General features: G+C 44.4%; 1 protein-coding gene across 2 annotated transcripts in view; it reads right to left on the bottom strand.

Moving 5' to 3' along the window:
• Positions 1–17,906, bottom strand: part of LOC137433731 (1-phosphatidylinositol 4,5-bisphosphate phosphodiesterase delta-4) — a 163,217-nt gene that overhangs the window by 13,130 nt on the left and 132,181 nt on the right. For both annotated transcript variants that reach the window (XM_068126005.2, XM_068126004.2), the window contains exon 13: positions 4,235–4,370. In XM_068126005.2, coding sequence (XP_067982106.2) covers positions 4,235–4,370 — 136 coding nt within the window. The remainder of the gene's footprint in view (positions 1–4,234; positions 4,371–17,906) is intronic.

Below are 17,906 nucleotides of genomic sequence, written 5' to 3'. Positions count from 1 at the left end.
CGACGTCATACTTATGAATAAAAATTTTCTACAGGAAGAGGCCCTCCTATGGTAAAATGTCGTGTCAATCGGACCAACGGTTGCCGAGAAAATGAATTTTAAAAATGCAGACACGGCACACGTATGCAACGGATTGCTTAACCCTGCTTTTCGCTTCGCGAGCACAGGATAACTACAGAATCCATGGAACATCTTACCCCATGGAGACTTGAGAAAAGGGAAATGGGAAGGGGTTTCTCAACTAGTTCTTTACGTTTCTGAGCACGATATATATATATATACAGTCATACCCCCCGTTTTACGCCATTTCGACCTACGTCAAATCCGACTTTACGCCACTCTTCTAGAGTAAATTTCAGTTCAGCGAACGTCATTATATGCGACTTTACGTCACTCCTACGGACGTGAAAAAAATTAAACAATTTAAACAATTGGATGTTTTAACGTTTTAAACGATCGTTGTTTTAACGTTGATGTTTTAACGATCGAAACAATTTAAAATACAATAAAAAGCACATTAAAAATATTAAAAAATGTACGTACAGTATACGTACGCATAGGTGCTGGTTCTCATTCAAAACAAAGGCGACGCCATATGCATTTTGTCCTGTGCTGCGGTCGTGTGCTTGCTTTGCCTTTCGCTGGTATTTTTGTGATTATTCCTTTACTGTGTAAAACAACCAACGTAACGTGGCAACGGCGAAACATGACGATGCCGGCTCGGACGACCGTCCGTGGCAGACGTCACGTCACGTCACCGTGCAGAGTGTGCAATGTCCGCGACGAGGTCAGGCCCCATGGCCCATGGCCCATGTGAAACGAACGATCGTGTCATGCCTTGAGCCGGGGTGCCTCGTCGGGCACCTCGCCGGCATCCGGCGTCGCCGAACCGATCGACGTGTGCATGTGCACATGTGCATGGATTTGCAAATTTGCAATTAGCAATTTGCTGCGAATCCGCAGCCTCCTCCGGTTATTTACTCCAGTTTTACGGTGTTTGTCTTCATTTTAAGGCATTTGTAAGACATTACGCCCAGTTTACGTCAAAAACCGAGTTACGTCATGGCTTATGGAACCAATTAATGATGTAGGCCGGGGTATTACTGTATTGTTATGAATTTTGGGGTAGGGCATACAAGCATCCGGGTAGATCTGCATAGGTATTATGCACTGGCTGTCGTAATAGGGAACCTCACCTGTAATGAGTTTGTTTCGGCGGTTTGTTCGGATTAAGTGTATCTTTGTGGTCATATGAGGATGGCTTTGTGATAAGTAGAATGGGGATTAAGCTAATTCCCCGGTGTGTCAAACCTGTGATCATCCATTTGTCCCATATAGCAACACACCAATAGACATTAGTTAGCCTCATTAGCGCACACATTAATAAAAACTTCCCTCTCACAATAAGACTTACCGGAGGAACAGTCAGGAAGCGGCTGCGCATTGCGCACCATGGCGATGGAACATCATTGCTCAGGCAGGCAATAGCCATGCCCAGAAGTACTCGTGATTGACCGATTGGAAGGGCGAGTAAGAAGCAGGTCGTCGATTGGCAGAGTAGGAAGAGACGAGCTGATTGGCCACGGACCGATGGCATGAGGGAAGGAGCATGAACCACTGGGCCAATGGGAAGGGGCGGACGTGAGCAGAGATTTGAGAGGTCGAGAAGCGAGGCAGGGATTGGAGAGAACGGGGGCTGACGTCACAAGACGGCTGGTAAAACGACTCGCTCGCCGGCATTTTGCTCTCTCTCTCTCTCTGCCCTCTCGCTGGAACTGTCTCTTGCACTTGGATCTCCTGCTTGCCCTGGACGCACTCTTCCTCTTCTCTTCTTTTCTTGCGCTTGGACCTTCTCTTGCCTTCGGACTTTTGTGGAGAGACGGAGCGCCGACGATTCTCCTTCCCTGCGTTCACGTACGAACGACGAGCGTACGAGCGAGGATTGCCGTTGGAACGCTGACGATCCTCCTTGCCTGCGTTCGCGTGCGGGATCGAGGTGCAAATAAGGCTTGCTTGGGCCAATGGGAAGGGGCGGCGGTGTGCGTTGCGTTGGCCCAGCGGCGCGCGAGCGGGGGCATATCGTGGCCTGCTTCCCGCCAACATCGGAGCCGCGGTGGGCGTGTGCGTTTGGAGCCGACGATCCCTGACATCCAGCCAGACAGAGATAAGCTCACACCACACGACGCAGTTCCTTTTGTAAATTCTCCTTTGTGTTGTTATAGAAGTCTGGTGTGGGGACATCCCGATTTTGGAACATTATTTATTTATCGTCGCATTCTTAGTTCTCGGGGTCCGGCAATAAAGCCGTGTTATTTTTGTACGTAAATTCTGTTTCGTGTGATTTATTACTTTGCAGGTTTCAAGACTGCGCGCGGGACCGACAGGTAAATCTCCCGGTTCTTCTTCCTCTATCTTTCCTCCCCGTGCATATAGTTAGTCAAATCCGCCATTGAATAACGCCTCAAAGTAAGCTCGATTGCCATTCGTGATTTCCCGGTCTTAACCGAGGGGAATCATGTGACACTATTATCTTTGTTCGTGAAGTTTGAAGAACAGGTGCAATGGCAACCACAGGATGTCGATGGCTCAAACGGAACAGTCCAGAGTGGAACCTTCTGTCAACTCTTCTCAGAGAAACTGGCGATCTTGGGATGATCTTTGATAAAAGGATGGACTAAACAAACAGATATATTGGACCAAGTTATCTCTGCCATTGCATCGCTAGGCGCGGCCATTTTTTTTCCTGAATCTCGGTGTTGCTCCTCCCTCAGAATATGTGACAAATTAGATTGGTCGAGATGACATGACATACTGTTTTCTCAAAGAACTGCTAAACTGAAAGTTTTTGGAAGTGTAAACAATACGATTTGTGTTCTACGGTGTTTTAAAGGCCGAAGAAAAATAAAAATAAAAAACACTCAATTGGAAGTTTACCACCGTTGACGCACCGTGTTTTACACCACATTATTTCACACATTAAATGAGTTATTTGTGCCTGTTGTTCATTTCCTTTATGACGTTGCTAAAATCAGTAAGTTACCTGGTTGGAATCATTTTCAATTGTATTTGACGACGAGTGATGAAGCCCAAAACAACTGCTTGACCCAGGTGTGCGCATGAGATGAGATTCCGTACAATTTGCCAAATTCAGAGGCAAATTCCTGCTAAACTTCAGGTTCGTGTGCCAATTCACGTTCCGGTTCATGTTCCTATTCACGCTCCGGTTCACGTGCCTGTTCACGTTCCGGTTCACGGTCCGGTTCACGTTCCTATTCATGTTGTGATTCACGTTCCGGTTCACGTCCCTGTTCACGTTCTGGTCCACATTCCTATTCACATTCCTATTCGCGTTCTGATTCACGTTCCGATTCACGTTCCGATCCGCGTTCCGGTCCGCGTTCCGATTCGCGTTCCGGTCCGCGTTCCGATCTGCATCCCAATGCACCTTCCGATCCGGGTTCCGATTCGCGTCCCGATGCACCTTCCGATTCGCGTTCCGATTCACGTTCCGATTCGCGTCCCGATGCACCTTCCAATTCGCGTTCCGATCCGCGTCCTGATGCACCTTCCGATTCGCGTTCTGATCCGCGTTCCGATTCGCGTCCCGGTGCACCTTCCGATTCGCATTCCGATCCGCGTTCCGATTCGCCTTCCGATTCGCGTTCCGATCCGCGCTCCGATTCACGTTCCGATTCGCGTCCCGGTGCACCTTCCGATTCGCGTTACGATCCGTGTCCCGATGCACCTTCCGATTCGCGTTCTGATCCGCGTTCCGATTCGCGTCCCGGTGCACCTTCCGATTCGCATTCCGATCCGCGTTCCGATTCGCGTTCCGATCCGCGCTCCGATTCACGTTCCGATCCGCGTTCCTATTCACGTTCTGGTTCGCGTTCCGATCCGCGTTCCGATTCGCCTTCCGATTCGCGTTCCGATCCGCGCTCCGATTCACGTTCCGATTCACGTTCCGATTCACGTCCCGATTCACGTTCCGATTCCCGTCCCGATTCACGTTCCGATTCACATTCCGATTCACATTCCGATTCATGTTCGCCAGTGTTCAAAATATAGAATTCAATTGAAATGAAGTACTTCCTGTATCATATAAATAGACTGATAGACAGAGTGAACCAATTGCTTAACCCCACATTGCACTATGTACATGGGGTAGAAAGAGGAAGAAGAAGAAGAAGAGGAGAAGAAGAATAAATGGTAATAATCCCCCAGCAAGTTTTACCGTTGTTCTCGATGAATGACGTTTGTTTTTCCTGGTTGTCCTCTGGAACCCCAAACACCTCCACGGTAACCTGCGGATCAATGATGGAGCCCTTTTTGTTGCCTTTGCATTTCGGAAGTTGCTGCCCGCTTACGATCTGAGGGAATAGGACCAGGTATGATGTCATATTTAGCGAGAGAAGGCATATCAATTGGCAAAACATTGTAACTGTAGCTCATTATTTATTACACTTGTCCGTAAAGGGCCTTCAGAAAGTATTCACACCCCCAAACGTTTTCTCATGTTGTTGTTTCAGCCGGAATTTAAAATGGATTAAACTGATATTTTTGTCACTGATCTATACACAATACTGATCTATACCCCATAATGTGAAAGTGGATTTCATTGTTTTTAGAATTTTTTTCAAACTAATGAAAAAATTTAAGCTGAAATGTCTCGAGTCAATAAGTATTCTATCCCTTTGCTATGACACTCCAAATTGAACTCAGGTGCATCCAATTGGCAGACTTTTACAAAATGATTGGAAAAACAATATACAGTTGCTCAGATAGCTCACCTTTGACTTTTCTACCCCAGGTACATTTCTCATTCCGATTACAACCAGTCACCTGGGTGCCCCGAGGGCAGGGTGTTGCATCGGCGAGTACGCTGTCCTTCGGATAGATATTAAAAACAGGTGTCCCACCCGCTAGAATTCCCTGGTGGATGTTTAACATCCCTCAATGATATTCAAAAGAATTGGCTGATGTGTCGGTACCTTTTCTAAAGCCTTCCTCGGATACTCCATGATGGAGTGGTGACCTGTGCAGGTGTACGCGTCTATCCTAACGATGTGTTGACAACTTGGCATTGGTGCTGCCATGGTATACGGTGGGACGGTGGTACGAGACTTCTATGATGACGACGTTGATGATTATGATGACGACTGCAAAGGTGTTCACTTATTTAACTTGGAACTTGTGAAATATTCGTTTAACTCTCCAACAAGGTGCAAAGTATTTAGCAAGGTGTTAATTTTATTTGTAGACTTGTTAAGAGGTATGAATGGGCCGTGCTCATTCGATATTAAGGGGTCGAAGACTTGGACCTCAAGGTAGAGTTTCTGCTCTGACATGTACTATCAACTGTGGGACCTTGTATAGAAAGGTGTGTTTCTTTCTAAATCATGTACAATCCATTGCATTGGCCAAAGGTGGACTCCGATCATGTTGTAGAGACATCTCAAGGAGCATCAAAGAGAATTGGGGATGCACCTGAGCTCAATTTGGAGTGTCATAGCAAAGGTGTTGAATACTTATTGACTCAAAACATTTTAGCTTTTCATTTTTAATTCATTTGTAAAAATTTCTTTAAAAATTAAAAATAAATTCCACTTTGACGTTATGGGATATTATGTGTAGATCTCAGTGGTAAAAATCTCAATGTAATCCGTTTTAAATTCAGGCTGTAACGCAACAAAATGTGAAAAAGGTCAAGGGGTGTGAATACTTTCTGAAGGAACTGTGTGTAACCTCGATGATGTGACAAAAAACCTTGGGGAGTCATTGGGGTGTCAGGTGAGCAACAAGGTCATTGAGCTTTGTACACACACCTTTTATCAAACACAAAGCATGACGTAACATCTCATGGGGGTTCAAAACAAGAATACAAGCCGGAAGGTTAAGGTGTTGGTGACGTCATCATTGAAGTCAATGAGAATATGGCAGAAGCAGTAAAGATAATGGACAGCACTACGTTTTACCCAATCAGTGGACCTTTTGATGTGGCGTTCTTTGTGACTGACTACAACTGGTTGTGAGGTTGGTGAAAAGGCAGGTGCCTACAGGCAGGTGCATACAGGCAGGTGCCTACAGGCAGGTGCCGACAGGCAGGTGCCGACAGGCAGGTGCCCACTTTGTGTCACGTTGATTGATAAACTCATGGGAAGAGGCCAAGAAGGAGATTAAAAACCTGACTCCAGATCTTTTTGCAAGATATGTCACCTGAAGGTGAATCTGCCACCGAAGCAGGTAGGTCTTTTCTAACCAGGGCATTCATATTGCACTTGAGTTTGCATTTCATCAAATACAGTACACCTTTTCGGTGAAATACAGTACACCTTTTCAGTGAAATACAGTACACCTTTTTGGTGAAATACAGTACACCTTTTTGATGAAATACAGTACACCTTTTCGGTGAAATACAGTACACCTTTTCGGTGAAATACACACACCTTTTCGGTGAATTACAGTACACCTTTTCGGTGAAATACAGTGCACCTTTTCGGTGAAATACAGTGCACCTTTACGGTGAAATACAGGACACCTTCTTGGTAAAATACAGTACACCTTTTTGGTAAAATACAGTACACCTTATTGGTGAAATGCAGTACACCTTTTTGGTGAAATACAGTACACCTTTACGGTGAAATACATACACCTTTTCGGTGCAATACAGCACACCTTTTTGGTAAAATACAGTACACCTTTTTGGTAAAATACAGTACACCTTATTGGTGAAATGCAGTACACCTTTTTGGTGAAATACAGTACACCTTTTTGGTGAAATACAGTACACCTTTTCGGTGAAATACAGCACACCTTTTCGGTGCAATACAGCACACCTTTTTGGTAAAATACAGTACACCTTTTTGGTAAAATACAGTACACCTTATTGGTGAAATGCAGTACACCTTTTTGGTGAAATACAGTACACCTTTTGGGTGAAATACAGTGCACCTTTTCGGTGAAATACAGTGCACCTTTACGGTGAAATACAGTCCACCTTTTTAGTGAAATACAGTACATTTTTTTGGTGAAATACAGTACGCCTTTACGTGAAATACAGTGCACCTTTTGGTGAAGTACAGTACACCTTTTCGGTGAAATGCAGTGCACCTTTTGGGTGAAATATAGTACACTTTTTTGGTGAAATACAGCACACCTTTTTGGTGAAATACAGCACACCTTTTTGGTGAAATACAGTGCACCTTTTTGGTAAAATACAGTCCACCTTTTTGGTGAAATTCAGTACACCTTTTGGGTGAAATACAGTACACTTTTTTGGTGAAATACAGTACGCCTTTTTGGTGAAATACAGTACACCTTTTTGGTGAAATGCAGTGCACCTTTTTGATGAAATACAGTACACCTTTTCAGTGAAATGCAGTACACATTTTTGGTGAAATACAGTACACCTTTTTGGTGAAATGCAGTGCACCTTTTTGGTGAAATACAGTCCACCTTTTTGATGAAAATACCGCACACCTTTTTGGTGAAATGCAGTGCACCTTTTTGGTAAAATACAGTCCACCTTTTTGATGAAAATACCGCACACCTTTTTGGTGAAATACAGTACACCTTTTTGAAGTCCTGTGAATCATTGAGGTATGTTTCCAGAATAGGCCATTACAAATCAAATACAGTCCACCTTTTTGGTGAAATACAGTGCACGTTTTTGGTGAAATACAGTACACGTTTTTGGTGAAATACAGTACACCTTTTTGAAGTCCTGTGAATCATTGAGGTATGTTTCCAGAATAGGCCATTACAAATCAAATACAGTCCACCTTTTTGGTGAAATACAGTGCACGTTTTTGGTGAAATACAGTACACCTTTTTGAAGTCCTGTGAATCATTGAGGTATGTTTCCAGAATAGGCCATTACAAATCAAATACAGTCCACCTTTTTGGTGAAATACAGTGCACGTTTTTGGTGAAATACAGTACACGTTTTTGGTGAAATACAGTACACCTTTTTGAAGTCCTGTGAATCATTGAGGTATGTTTCCAGAATAGGCCATTACAAATCAAATACAGTACACCTTTTTGGTGAAATACAGTTCACCTTTTTGAAGTCCTGTGAATCATTGAGGTATGTTTCTAGAATAGGCCATTATAAATCAAATACAGTGCACCTTTTTGGCGAAATACAGTACACGTTTTTGGTGAAATACAGTACACCTTTTTGAAGTCCTGTGAATCATTGAGGGATGTTTCCAGAATAGGCCATTACAAATCAAATACAGTGCACCTTTTTGGCGAAATACAGTACACCTTTATGCTGAAATACAGTACGTCTTTTTGGTGAAATACAGTACACCTTTTTGAGAACCTGTGAATCATTGAGGGATGTTTCCAGAATAGGCCATTATAAATCAAATAGCAAACACATCATCACAGCAGTCCCTATTATCTGGTATTTGGGAAATCGACTGTCACCGGATATGATTCCGAAGCGATGGTGACATTGAAATCCTGAGTCCGAGTTCAGCAAACTAGACTCCCGAATCAGGCTGGGTTTGGGTCACGGACCTAGGCCTTCTGGCACAGCATTTTATACCTCCAACAACTAAGTCGCTGTCGGCAATTATGTTTTCAGGTTGTCCGTCCGGCTGTCCGTCCGTCCGCGACAGTTTTCGTTACCACGATAACTTGTGAACCAGCGATGGGATTCTCACCAACGTTGGTACATGTATTATGATGTAAAGATGAACTCATTTGATTTTGGGGTCAAGAGGTCAAAGGTCAGAGGTCATGTTAAGTAGAAATTCCGTTACTGTTCTAACTTGTGAACTGGTGATGGGATTTTGACCAAACTTGGTATAACAATATATTATGATGCAAAGATGAACCGATTAAATTTTGACATCAAAGGTATGGATGTGATTTTGGTGAGGTCAGAGGTCATGTCAGGTAAAAATGTGATACTTGAGAACAGCTGAATGGATTTAAATCAAACTTGGTACTCGTATGTATAATTATTTAATAATGTGGGCGCAGGTATATCGGTCGATGTTGCGACATCAAAGTGTCGGTCTAATTTGTGACGGATCTCGACGTGAAAACCCCTAATGTGATGTAATCATGAAAACCCCACACATACATCTCCACATTTGTCACCGTCATTCAGGTATCCATGTGTGTGTGAACCTTCCGATAGCATGGACAATAAAACAATTCCCCAATGTAAATCACATGTTGGTCACGTGTCTCATGTTGTGAACATAAAATTCATTGGTCAAAGATTAACATCCAGCTTTATATAATGTATCCATTTCCTGTGAGAAGCAAGGAGAGCAAGCAAACCCAGAATGCAAGCAAACCCAGAATGCAAGCAAACCCAGAATACAAGCAAACCCAGAATGCAAGCAAACCCAGAATGCAAGCAAACCCAGAATGCAAGCAAACACAGAATGCAAGCAAACCCAGAATGCAAGCAAACCCAGAATGCAAGCAAACACAGAATGCAAGCAAACACAGAATGCAAGCAAACCCAGAATGCAAGCAAACCCAGGAAACAAGCAAACCCAGAATGCAAGCAAACCCAGCATGCAAGCAAACCCAGAATGCAAGCAAACCTAGAATGCAAGCAAACCCAGAATGCAAGCAAACCCAGAATGCAAGCAAACCCAGAATGCAAGCAAACCCAGAATGCAAGCAAACCCAGAATGCAAGCAAACACAGAATGCAAGCAAACCCAGAATGCAAGCAAACCCAGAATGCAAGTAAACCCAGAATGCAAGCAAACCCAGAATACAAGCAAACACAGAATGCAAGCAAACCCTGAATGCAAGCAAACACAGAATGCAAGCAAACCCAGAATGCAAGCAAACCCAGAATGCAAGCAAACACAGAATGCAAGCAAACCCTGAATACAAGTAAACCCAGAATGCAAGCAAACCCAGAATGCAAGCAAACCCAGAATGCAAGCAAACCCAGAATGCAAGCAAACCCAGAATGCAAGCAAACCCAGAATGCAAGCAAACCCAGAATGCAAGCAAACCCAGAATGCAAGCAAACCCAGAATACAAGCAAACCCAGAATGCAAGCAAACACAGAATGCAAGCAAACACAGAATGCAAGCAAACCCAGAATGCAAGCAAACCCAGAATGCAAGTAAACCCAGAATGCAAGCAAACACAGAATGCAAGCAAACACAGAATGCAAGCAAACCCTGAATGCAAGCAAACCCAGAATACAAGCAAACCCAGAATGCAAGCAAACCCAGAATGCAAGCAAACCCAGAATGCAAGCAAACACAGAATGCAAGCAAACACAGAATGCAAGCAAACACAGAATGCAAGCAAACCCAGAATGCAAGCAAACCCAGAATGCAAGCAAACCCAGAATGCAAGCAAACCCAGAATACAAGCAAACCCAGAATGCAAGCAAACCCAGAATGCAAGCAAACCCTGAATGCAAGCAAACCCAGAATACAAGCAAACCCAGAATGCAAGCAAACCCAGAATGCAAGCAAACCCAGAATGCAAGCAAACACAGAATGCAAGCAAACACAGAATGCAAGCAAACACAGAATGCAAGCAAACCCAGAATGCAAGCAAACCCAGAATGCAAGCAAACCCAGAATGCAAGCAAACCCAGAATACAAGCAAACCCAGAATGCAAGCAAACCCAGAATGCAAGCAAACCCAGAATGCAAGCAAACACAGAATGCAAGCAAACCCAGAATGCAAGCAAACCCAGAATGCAAGCAAACCCAGAATGCAAGCAAACCCAGGAAACAAGCAAACCCAGAATGCAAGCAAACCCAGAATGCAAGCAAACCCAGAATGCAAGCAAACCCAGAATGCAAGCAAACCCAGAATGCAAGCAAACCCAGGAAACAAGCAAACCCAGAATGCAAGCAAACCCAGACTGCAAGCAAACCCAGGAAACAAGCAAACCCAGAATGCAAGCAAACCCAGAATACAAGCAAACCCAGAATGCAAGCAAACCCAGAATGCAAGCAAACCCAGAATGCAAGCAAACTCAGAATACAAGCAAACTCAGAATGCAAGCAAACCCAGAATGCAAGCAAACCCAGAATGCAAGCAAACCCAGAATGCAAGCAAACCCAGAATGCAAGCAAACCCAGAATGCAAGCAAACCCAGAATACAAGCAAACCCAGAATACAAGCAAACCCAGAATACAAGCAAACCAAGAATGCAAGCAAACCCAGAATGCAAGCAAACCCAGAATGCAAGCAAACCCAGAATACAAGCAAACACAGAATGCAAGCAAACCCAGAATGCAAGCAAACCCAGAATGCAAGCAAACCCAGAATACAAGCAAACACAGAATGCAAGCAAACCCAGAATGCAAGCAAACCCAGAATGCAAGCAAACCCAGAATGCAAGCAAACCCAGAATGCAAGCAAACCCAGAATGCAAGCAAACCCAGAATACAAGCAAACCCAGAATGCAAGCAAACCCAGAATGCAAGCAAACCCAGAATGCAAGCAAACACAGAATGCAAGCAAACCCAGAATGCAAGCAAACCCAGAATGCAAGCAAACACAGAATGCAAGCAAACCCAGAATGCAAGCAAACCCAGCATGCAAGCAAACCCAGAATGCAAGCAAACCTAGAATGCAAGCAAACCCAGAATGCAAGCAAACCCAGAATGCAAGCAAACCCAGAATGCAAGCAAACCCAGAATGCAAGCAAACACAGAATGCAAGCAAACCCAGAATGCAAGCAAACCCAGAATGCAAGTAAACCCAGAATGCAAGCAAACCCAGAATACAAGCAAACACAGAATGCAAGCAAACCCTGAATGCAAGCAAACACAGAATGCAAGCAAACCCAGAATGCAAGCAAACCCAGAATGCAAGCAAACACAGAATGCAAGCAAACCCTGAATACAAGTAAACCCAGAATGCAAGCAAACATAGAATGCAAGCAAACCCAGAATGCAAGCAAACCCAGAATACAAGCAAACCCAGAATGCAAGCAAACACAGAATGCAAGCAAACCAAGAATGCAAGCAAACCCAGAATGCAAGCAAACCCAGAATGCAAGCAAACCCAGAATACAAGCAAACACAGAATGCAAGCAAACCCAGAATGCAAGCAAACACAGAATGCAAGCAAACCCAGAATGCAAGCAAACCCAGAATGCAAGCAAACCCAGAATGCAAGCAAACCCAGAATGCAAGCAAACCCAGAATACAAGCAAACCCAGAATGCAAGCAAACCCAGAATGCAAGCAAACCCAGAATGCAAGCAAACACAGAATGCAAGCAAACCCAGAATGCAAGCAAACCCAGAATGCAAGCAAACCCAGAATGCAAGCAAACCCAGGAAACAAGCAAACCCAGAATGCAAGCAAACCCAGAATGCAAGCAAACCCAGAATGCAAGCAAACCCAGAATGCAAGCAAACCCAGAATGCAAGCAAACCCAGAATGCAAGCAAACCCAGAATGCAAGCAAACCCAGGAAACAAGCAAACCCAGAATGAAAGCAAACCCAGACTGCAAGCAAACCCAGGAAACAAGCAAACCCAGAATGCAAGCAAACCCAGAATACAAGCAAACCCAGAATGCAAGCAAACACAGAATGCAAGCAAACCCAGAATGCAAGCAAACCCAGAATGCAAGCAAACCCAGAATGCAAGCAAACCCAGAATGCAAGCAAACCCAGAATACAAGCAAACCCAGAATGCAAGCAAACCCAGAATGCAAGCAAACCCAGAATGCAAGCAAACACAGAATGCAAGCAAACCCAGAATGCAAGCAAACCCAGAATGCAAGCAAACCCAGAATGCAAGCAAACCCAGGAAACAAGCAAACCCAGAATGCAAGCAAACCCAGAATGCAAGCAAACCCAGAATGCAAGCAAACCCAGAATGCAAGCAAACCCAGAATGCAAGCAAACCCAGAATGCAAGCAAACCCAGAATGCAAGCAAACCCAGGAAACAAGCAAACCCAGAATGAAAGCAAACCCAGACTGCAAGCAAACCCAGGAAACAAGCAAACCCAGAATGCAAGCAAACCCAGAATACAAGCAAACCCAGAATGCAAGCAAACCCAGAATGCAAGCAAACCCAGAATGCAAGCAAACTCAGAATACAAGCAAACTCAGAATGCAAGCAAACCCAGAATGCAAGCAAACCCAGAATGCAAGCAAACCCAGAATGCAAGCAAACCCAGAATGCAAGCAAACCCAGAATACAAGCAAACCCAGAATACAAGCAAACCCAGAATACAAGCAAACCCAGAATACAAGCAAACCAAGAATGCAAGCAAACCCAGAATGCAAGCAAACCCAGAATGCAAGCAAACCCAGAATGCAAGCAAACCCAGAATACAAGCAAACACAGAATGCAAGCAAACCCAGAATGCAAGCAAACCCAGAATGCAAGCAAACCCCGAATGCAAGCAAACCCAGAATGCAAGCAAACCCAGAATACAAGCAAACCCAGAATACAAGCAAACCAGGAATGCAAGCAAACCCAGAATGCAAGCAAACCCAGAATGCAAGCAAACCAAGAATGCAAGCAAACCCAGAATGCAAACAAACCCAGAATGCAAGCAAACCCAGAATGCAAGCAAACCCAGAATACAAGCAAACCCAGAATGCAAGCAAACCCAGAATGCAAGCAAACCCAGAATACAAGCAAACCCAGAATACAAGCAAACCCAGAATGCAAGCAAACCCAGAATGCAAGCAAACCCAGAATACAAGCAAACCCAGAATGCAAGCAAACCCAGAATGCAAGCAAACCCAGAATGCAAGCAAACCAAGAATGCAGGCAAACCAAGATTGCAAGCAAACACAGAATGCAAGCAAACCCAGGAAACAAGCAAACCCAGAATGCAAGCAAACCCAGAATGCAAGCAAACCCAGAATGCAAGCAAACCCAGAATGCAAGCAAACCCAGAATACAAGCAAACCCAGAATGCAAGCAAACCCAGAATGCAAGCAAACCCAGAATGCAAGCAAACCAAGAATGCAAGCAAACACAGAATGCAAGCAAACCCAGGAAACAAGCAAACCCAGAATGCAAGCAAACACAGAATGCAAGCAAACCCAGGAAACAAGCAAATCCAGAATGCAAGCAAACCCAGAATGCAAGCAAACCCAGAATGCAAGCAAACCCAGAATACAAGCAAACCCAGAATGCAAGCAAACCCAGAATGCAAGCAAACCTAGAATGCAAGCAAACCCAGAATGCAAGCAAACCCAGAATGCAAGCAAACCCAGAATGCAAGCAAATCAAGAATGCAAGCAAACCCAGAATGCAAGCAAACCCAAAATACAAGCAAACCCAGAATGCAAGCAAACCCAGAATACAAGAAAACGCAGAATGCAAGCAAACCCAGAATGCAAGCAAACCAAGAATGCAAGCAAACCCAGAATGCAAGCAAACCCAGGATGCAAGCAAACCCAGAATGCAAGCAAACCAAGAATGCAAGCAAACCCAGAATACAAGCAAACCCAGAGTGCAAGCAAACCCAGAATGCAAGCAAACCCAGAATGCAAGCAAACCAAGAATGCAAGCAAACCCAGAATACAAGCAAACCTAGAATGCAAGCAAACCCAGAATGCAAGCAAACCCAGAATGCAAGGAAACCCTGAATGCAAGCAAACCCAGAATGCAAGCAAACCAAGAATGCAAGCAAACCCAGAATGCAAGCAAACCCAGAATGCAAGCAAACCCAGAATGCAAGCAAACCCAGAATGCAAGCAAACCAAGAATGCAAGCAAACCCAGAATGCAAGCAAACCCAGAATGCAAGCAAACCCAGAATGCAAGCAAACCCAGAATACAAGCAAACCCAGAATGCAAGCAAACCCAGAATGCAATCAAACCCAGAATGCAAGCAAACCCAGAATGCAAGCAAACCCAGAATACAAGCAAACCCAGAATGCAAGCAAACCCAGAATGCAAGCAAACCCCGAATGCAAGCAAACACAGAATGCAAGCAAACCCAGGAAACAAGCAAACCCAGAATGCAAGCAAACCCAGAATGCAAGCAAACCCAAAATAAAAGCAAATTCAGAATACAAGCAAACCCAGAATGCAAGCAAACCCAGAATACAAGCAAACCCAGAATACAAGCAAACCCAGAATACAAGCAAACCCAGAATGCAAGCAAACCCAGAATGCAAGCAAACCCAGAATGCAAGCAAACACAGAATGCAAGCAAACCCAGGAAACAAGCAAACACAGAATGCAAGCAAACCCAGGAAACAAGCAAACCCAGAATGCAAGCAAACCCAGGAAACAAGCAAACCCAGAATGCAAGCAAACCCAGAATGCAAGCAAACCCAGAATACAAGCAAACCCAGAATGCAAGCAAACCCAGAATGCAAGCAAACCCAGGAAACAAGCAAACCCAGAATGCAAGCAAACCCAGAATGCAAGCAAACCCAGAATGCAAGCAAACCCAGAATGCAAGCAAACCCAGAATACAAGCAAACCCAGAATGCAAGCAAACCCAGAATGCAAGCAAACCCAAAATACAAGCAAACCCAGAATGCAAGCAAACCCAGAATACAAGCAAACACAGAATGCAAGCAAACCCAGAATGCAAGCAAACCCAGAATGCAAGCAAACCCAGAATGCAAGCAAACCCAGAATGCAAGCAAACCCAGAATACAAGCAAACCCAGAATACAAGCAAACACAGAATGCAAGCAAACCCAGGAAACAAGCAAACACAGAATGCAAGCAAACCCAGGAAACAAGCAAACCCAGAATGCAAGCAAACCCAGAATGCAAGCAAACCCAAAATACAAGCAAACCCAGAATGCAAGCAAACCCAGAATACAAGCAAACCCAGAATGCAAGCAAACACAGAATACAAGCAAACCCAGAATGCAAGCAAACCCAGAATGCAAGCAAACCCAGAATGCAAGCAAACCCAGAATACAAGCAAACCCAGAATGCAAGCAAACCCAGAATGCAAGCAAACACAGAATACAAGCAAACCCAGAATGCAAGCAAACCCAGAGTGCAAGCAAACCCAGAATACAAGCAAACCCAGAATGCAAGCAAACCCAGAGTACAAGCAAACCCAGAATGCAAGCAAACCCAGAATGCAAGCAAACCCAGAATACAAGCAAACCCAGAATACAAGCAAACCCAGAATGCAAGCAAACCCAGAATACAAGCAAACCCAGAATGCAAGCAAACCCAGAATACAAGCAAACCCAGAATGCAAGCAAACCCAGAATGCAAGCAAACCCAGAATACCAGCAAACCCAGAATACAAGCAAACACAGAATGCAAGCAAACCCAGAATACAAGCAAACCCAGAATGCAAGCAAACCCAGAATGCAAGCAAACACAGAATGCAAGCAAACCCAGAATGCAAGCAAACCCAGAATGCAAGCAAACCCAGAATGCAAGCAAACCCAGAATACAAGCAAACCCAGAATACAAGCAAACCCAGAATACAAGCAAACCCAGGAAACAAGCAAACACAGAATACAAGCAAACCCAGAATACAAGCAAACCCAGAATGCAAGCAAACCCAGAATGCAAGCAAACACAGAATGCAAGCAAACCCAGAATGCAAGCAAACCCAGAATGCAAGCAAACCCAGAATGCAAGCAAACCCAGAATGCAAGCAAACCCAGAATGCAAGCAAACCCAGAATACAAGCAAACCCAGAATGCAAGCAAACCCAGAATACAAGCAAACCCAGAATGCAAGCAAACCCAGAATGCAAGCAAACCCAGAATGCAAGCAAACCCAGAATACAAGCAAACCCAGAATGCAAGCAAACCCAGAATGCAAGCAAACCCAGAATGCAAGCAAACCAGGCATGCAAGCAAACCAAGAATGCAAGCAAACCCACAATACAAGCAAACCCAGAATGCAAGCAAACCAAGAATGCAAGCAAACCCAGAATGCAAGCAAACCCAGAATGCAAGCAAACCAGGCATGCAAGCAAACCAAGAATGCAAGCAAACCCACAATACAAGCAAACCCAGAATGCAAGCAAACCAAGAATGCAAGCAAACCCAGAATGCAAGCAAACCCAGAATGCAAGCAAACCAAGAATGCAAGCAAACCCAGAATGCAAGCAAACCCAGAATGCAAGCAAACCCAGCATGCAAGCAAACCCAGAATGCAAGCAAACCCAGAATGCAAGCAAACCCAGAATGCAAGCAAACCCAGAATGCAAGCAAACCCAGAATACAAGCAAACCCAGAATGCAAGCAAACCCAGAATGCAAGCAAACCAAGAATGCAAGCAAACCCAGAATGCAAGCAAACCCAGAATGCAAGCAAACCCAGAATGCAAGCAAACCCAGAATGCAAGCAAACCCAGAATGCAAGCATACCCAGAATGCAAGCAAACCCAGAATGCAAGCAAACCCAGAATGCAAGCAAACCCAGAATGCAAGCAAACCCAGAATGCAAGCAAACCCAGAATGCAAGCAAACCCAGAATGCAAGCAAACCCAGAATGCAAGCAAACCCAGAATGCAAGCAAACCCAGAATGCAAGCAAACCCAGAATGCAAGCAAACCCAGAATGCAAGCAAACACAGAATGCAAGCAAACCCAGAATACAAGCAAACACAGAATGCAAGCAAACCCAGAATGCAAGCAAACCCAGAATGCAAGCAAACCCAGAATGCAAGCAAACACAGAATGCAAGCAAACCCAGAATGCAAGCAAACCCAGAATGCAAGCAAACCCAGAATACAAGCAAACCCAGATTGCAAGCAAACCCAGAATGCAAGCAAACCGAGAATACAAGCAAACCCAGAATGCAAGCAAACCCAGAATGCAAGCAAACCCAGAATGCAAGCAAACCCAGATTGCAAGCAAACACAGAATGCAAGCAAACACAGAATGCAAGCAAACCCAGAATGCAAGCAAACCCAGAATGCAAGCAAACCCAGAATACAGGCAAACCCAGAATGCAAGCAAACCCAGAATGCAAGCAAACCCAG

This window comes from Myxine glutinosa, chromosome 10, assembly GCF_964187855.1.
Source record: "Myxine glutinosa chromosome 10, kmMyxGlut1.1, whole genome shotgun sequence".
NCBI classification, from domain to species: domain Eukaryota; kingdom Metazoa; phylum Chordata; class Myxini; order Myxiniformes; family Myxinidae; genus Myxine; species Myxine glutinosa.
Note: the sequence above shows the minus strand (reverse complement) of the source record. Positions and strands in the feature narration are given on the sequence as shown.